This window comes from Equus asinus, chromosome 17 (assembly GCF_041296235.1).
Source record: "Equus asinus isolate D_3611 breed Donkey chromosome 17, EquAss-T2T_v2, whole genome shotgun sequence".
Classification (NCBI taxonomy): Eukaryota; Metazoa; Chordata; class Mammalia; order Perissodactyla; family Equidae; genus Equus; species Equus asinus.
This window is the reverse complement of record NC_091806.1, coordinates 32,362,535-32,368,534: the sequence shown is the minus strand read 5'-3', so window position 1 is coordinate 32,368,534 and position 6,000 is coordinate 32,362,535. Positions and strand designations below refer to the sequence as shown.

Genomic DNA, 6,000 nt, shown 5'->3' with positions numbered 1-6,000 from the left:
TTTGTTGGTTGTACACGCCTCTAATGCCACATTTAGCCCACTGCATCTACTATGCATTTACTTGTCAATTAATCAACTATGCAACTCCATGCATTAATTTCGGTACAATAGAGACAATTAAATATAAATTGAATGAAATTAAAATAAATTCAAATTCATTAACAACATTTAGGTTGAGAACCACTCTGATTTGGTCTAAAGCTTGGCTTTGTCCATTAATACCTGTGTGACATTGAATAAATTACTCAATCTTTTTGTGGCCAAATTACCAGATATATAAATGGGAATAATCAATCTAATATAGTTGACAAGAGGATTAAATGAACATATGTGTATAAAGCACCTGGCACATGAGCACTATAGAAGGGTAAGTTCTTAGAAGATTCAAAATGCCTGATATGGGAAACAGATTTATTCCAGGCATGTGAACTTGGGCAATGCATTATCACTTCCTGCAACTTGATTTACTTAGATAATAAGTCAAGAAGTTGAGAAGGTGATACAAAAAGTCTATTACTGTATAGATAAGTATCACTAAATTCCGTTGTCATGCCCATGCTTTAAAAATGAAGAATATTGAAGAACAAATTGTTACTTTAATAAAATAATGCTTGTACATTTCAATTTCTGTGCAACTGGGTTTTTTTCATCCATGTGTTCCTTTACTTCTCTTTGCTACAGAGTATCTTGTGATTCTCAGATCACATCCATGGGGAATAATACAGAGGTGAAAGAATTTATCCTGATGGGACTAACCAATGCCCCAGAACTGCAGGTCCCACTCTTTATAATATTTACCCTCATCTACCTAATCACTCTAATTTGGAACCTGGGCCTGATCATGGTGATCCTGCTGGCCTCTCATCTCCACACTCCAATGTACTTTTTTCTCACTAACTTGTCTCTAGTGGACTTTTGTTATTCCTCAACAGTCACTCCAAAGGTGATAGCTGGGTTCCTTATCAGAGACAAAGTCATCTCCTACAATGCATGTGCTGCTCAGATGTTCTTTTTTGTAGTCTTTGCCACTGTGGAAAGTTACCTCTTGGCCTCTATGGCCTATGACCGCTACACAGCGGTTTGTAAACCCCTACATTATACCACTATGATGATGACAACTCTGTGTACTCATATGACCATATGTTCTTATGTCTTTGGTTTTCTTACTGCTGCTGTCCACGTTGGAGACACATTCTGTCTCTCTTTTTGTATGCCCAATGTGGTCCATCACTTTTTCTGTGATATTCTAGCATTCGTGGTTCTCTCTTGCTCTGATAGACATGTTAGTGAGCTGGTTCTTGTTTATGTGGTGAGCTTCAACATCTTTTTTGCTCTCCTGGTTATCTTGATATCTTATGTATTCATATTTATCACCATCCTAAAGATGCACTCAGCTGCAGGATATCAGAAGGCTATATCCACATGTGCCTCCCACCTCACTGCAGTCTCTATCTTCTATGGAACTTATCTTCATGTACTTAAAGCCCAGCTCCAGTCATTCTATGGACATAGATAAAATTGCATCTGTGTTCTATACTATGCTCATCCCCATGCTGAACCCTGTGGTCTATAGCCTGAGGAACAAAGAGGTCAAGAATGCATTCAAGAAGGTTGTGGAGAAGGCAAAATATCCTCTAGGTTTAGTCTTTTAATGATGTAGAACCCACAAAAGTTATTTCATCCCTCTTAGATATACTCTATGTCATAACTCAATATTCATAGCCATGGAGGGTAGTAGGACATGAAGTTTTGTCTAATATTATTTATTTCTTTAGTTTTGGAACAGGTCCAAGCATCCAAAATGTAGGGGAATATAATATCTTTTTAATAAAATTTATTTAACAAAGTACATGTGGTTTGGGGGAACATTTTATCCAGATATAAATAGTTACAGTATCTTAACAAATTAATGTTTCACATGTTACTGATCATTTTTACAAAAGAAAGCATGTTGATATGACTATTTCTAAAAGATTAATGCCATATTAGACTAAAGTGGGGAGAATAGTAAGTCATTTTTAACCTTGACCTTGTGACTACCAACTCTTCACATTATGCTAAAATTAGTGCACTGATATTAATACTGCTATTTTCTGTTTTTATCAGAAATGCTTTGAAATGTTATTTCCACCGTTGATAGTTTTGTTGAGCTATATCATGTCTTATCACTCTCCCACCAATTCACACCACTTCATTTACACTGATTTCTTGCTATTCCTGGACAGCTCCATGCATGCCCTTGTCTCAGGAGCTTTTTTATTGGCTGTTTCCTCTGCCTGGAATACTCTCACAATCATTTCAGGTTGCTTGTAAAATGTTACTTGCTCAGGGAAGTCATACAGAACTTCCCTGAACTACTTTATAAAATAGTTACTCCATTCTTCTTTGACTATCGTTCCTCAGTCTGCTCATTCCGCGTCGTTGTTACTAACATTCAGCTCTTGTGTTTATTTGTTCGCCTGTTCATCTATATCCCTCAAATTGAATGGAAACTCCCTGTGAGCAGTAGCTTAACCTGAGTATTTTACTGGAAATGATGCTTTGAGTCTTGATTTAAAAATTATTTTACCAAGCATTAAGCAACTCAAGAAATCCCAAGTTTTATTATCTAAGCTGTAAAAACTATAAAATTCAAGGGGAGAATACTCCCTAACATCCACTTGATAGTGATTCCAACTTTTGCAATAAATTGACATTCTCAAAGAATTCTCCACCCCTTGGGTGGCACAGCAGTTAAGTGTGCACGTTCCACTTCAGTGGCCCAGAGTTCACTGGTTTGGATGCTGGGTGTGGACCTATGCACTGCTTGTCAGGCCATGCTGTGGTAGGCATCCCACATAGAAAATAGAGGAAGATGGGCCTGGATGTTAGCTCAGGGCCAGTCTTCCTCAGAAAAAATAGGAGGGTTGGTGGCAGACTTTAGCTCAGGGCTAGTCTTCTTCTTCAAAAAATTCTCCACCCCTAACATTGAACATAATACCACCCCTAATATTGAACATAATACCAACCTTGGTATTATAGTGGTTAAGAGCTCACTGGCATGAATTTGTTTCCTGGTTCAGGGAATCACACCACCTATCTGTTGGTTGTTATGCTGTGGCAGCTGGGTGTTGCTGTGATGCTGAATTCTATTCTACTGCTATTTCAAATACCAACAGGGTCATTCATGCTGGACAGTGTAGCTTCCAGACTAGACAGACTAGGAAGAAGGACTTGGCCATCCACTTCCAAACTCTATGAATAGCAGTGGAGCATCATCTGATAAAATGCCAGAAGGAGAGAAGACAGCCCAAAAAGATCGAACAGGCTTCTGCTTTGCTGTACACAGAGTCACTAGGAGTTAGAGTTAACTTGACAGCACGAACAACAAAAAATGTTGAACAATCCTTCCTCTTTTGAAATTCTCCAAACTGTTTGCTTTCTTCCTGGTAGCCTAACAAGGACTGACAAATATAGTTGAAGAACAGTTAGAATAATTTTTCCCGCTTGCTCAAATCACATCTCAATAAAATGTTTCCCAGTCATACACTGACTCAATATTTATTGTTTTGCTCAATAAACTTACACTCCTTTCTAACACCTTTAAACTCCTGCTGAAATGAAAATGATGGAAGATGGTTTCCCTTGCTGCAAATTTATGAATAAATTTTCTGTGTTAATTTTGTGTTGGACGTAGCTTTTTATTTGATATACTTCAGAAGAGGCAATGCAGTATAATGAGTAAGGAAAAAATATTTAAGAGATTGGACAATGCATCAAGAAAAATAATGGAAAATGGAGTTTTCACCAAAAATAAAAATCAGAAGAGAAAAATAAGTCTCATAAAGAAATATTTCCCATCAGCAAGGTTGAAGAACATTCATAATGCCAATTCAATAAGATTTCTAAACTGAAATCTTGTGTATCTTCTATTACTATCAGTTATGAATAGGAGTTATTTCAATCTAATTATCTTTATTCTGGTCCAACATTATTTATTGAGTGTGAATATAGAATGATCTAAGTTTTCTTTTTAGTGCATAAATTGCTCAACAACAAGGAGCCACAACAGGACTGGGTGGAGAGGACCACTTAATCTCTTTGAAGCCTGGGCACTGAGCTTCTTTATTGGTTAGTAGGGATTTTTGTTGTCACCCTACTGGAGGTGGATAATAAGTTTTCTGAGTGAGAGGAAACATAAAATGGATATTTCATGACCATAAAAATTTCAATGAAAAAGATTGGTTGGCCACTTTCTAAGCTATTTTCATTTTACTCCTGGGAATATGTGTAGGCTCTGTAGCTCAGCCTTCAAACAGTTAATTGTGGCCATGTGCTTGTGTTCTTCTCAATGAAATGTATGTTATATGTGTCACTTCCAAGTCTGGCCCATGAAACTCCTCATGTGATCTTCTGTCCTTTCTCTTTCTTTGTCACAAGGTGGCTGGAGAGAACTCAGACCATAAGAAATGACAAAAATCACTAAAGGGAAAGAACCTGATTCCCTGAATCTCTGTGTAACTTCTCATAGAACAACTAATTGAACAATATAAGAGCAAGAAGAACCTCTATGGCTGTGCCACTGCAATTTTGGAATTTTCTTGTATGGCACCTAATAGTGTTTACCCTAATGGATACAGGGAGATTCTCACAAGACAACCTGGATGCTGTTTGGGAGGGGATGAGGATATATACTGGAAAAACTATCAAATTTCTCCAATACAATTGTTTATTTGTGAATCTGTCACCAGCCATGGACTTTAATGCACTTCTTTTGTCTTGCCTAAACTCTTTTGTTTCTTTTTTCCATTTTATTTATTTATTTTTAAAATTTTAATCTTTGTTTTTATAGCGGTAACATTGGGTTACAATATTATGTAACTAGTGTATGTAAGCATGTCTTATTTTTGTTTGGTGAGTTTGTTTGGCGAATAAGTTTATTAGCTAATTGTCTTTTGTAGATTCTTTAGAATTTTCTATATAAAAGATTATATCATCTGAAAATGATATGGTTTCTCTTCTTCCTTTCCAATTTGTATTCTTTATAATCCTTTTATTCTTGTATGATTGGTCTCGATAGAACTTCCAGTAGAAATCTGTATAAAAGTGGTGAAAGCTTGTCTAGTATCTGATATAACAGGGAATGATTTCAGTCTTTCACATTTGAGTATGATGTTAGTTGTGGGTTTTGCATTAATGCTCCTTATCAGTTTGAGGAGATTCACTTCTATTCCTAGATTTCTTGTTATTTTTATCATGAAAGAATGGGAGATTCTGTCAAATACTTTTTCTGAATTAGTGAATGAGATAATCATGTATTTCCCTTCATTCTATTAAAGTGGTTAATTACCTTGATTTCAAATTTCGTTTTTTCAAGTTTTATTAATATATAATTGATATACTACATTGTGTAAGTTTAAAGTGTACAACAAATTATTTGAAATGATTACCACAATAGGTTTGGTTAATATCCATCACCTCACATAGTTACAGTTTTTTAATCTTGTGAAGAGAACTTTTAAGATCTACTTTCAGAAACTTTCAAATATACAATACAATGTTTTAATTATGGTAATCACGATGTATATTGTATCCCCAGAACTTATTTTATAACTGGAAATTTGTACTTTTTGAGCACTTTCACCTGTTTCCCCCTCCTGCTAATTCCCTCTGGCAGCCACCAATCTGTTCTCTCTTTCTATGAGTTTGGTTTTCTTAGATTCCACACATAAGTGAGATTATACAGAATTTTACTTCTCTGCTTAACTTATCTCACTTAGTGTAATGCCCTCAAGTTTCATGTATGTTGTTGTCAATGGCAAGATTTCCTTCTTTTTTATGGCTGAATAACATTCCGCTGTATAAACAGAGACTACAATTTCTTTATCCATTCATCCATCAACGGACACTTAGGTTCTTTTCATGACTCCTGTTCCTTGGCTATTGTAAACATTGCTGCAACGAAAACGAAGGTGCAGATGTCTCTGCAAGATTGGAATTTCATTTCTTTTCAATATACAC

The 6,000-nt window shown here is 35.9% G+C and overlaps 1 protein-coding gene across 1 annotated transcript; it reads left to right on the top strand.

The window, feature by feature from the left end:
* Positions 1–706: 706 nt before the first annotated feature.
* On the top strand, positions 707–1,652 carry LOC106822554 (olfactory receptor 5B3-like). Its single transcript, XM_070487241.1, is given in 2 exon segments — positions 707–1,464; positions 1,466–1,652. Coding segments are annotated over 2 exon segments (942 nt in total). The 5' UTR covers positions 707–709.
* The last annotated feature ends 4,348 nt before the right edge of the window (positions 1,653–6,000 follow it).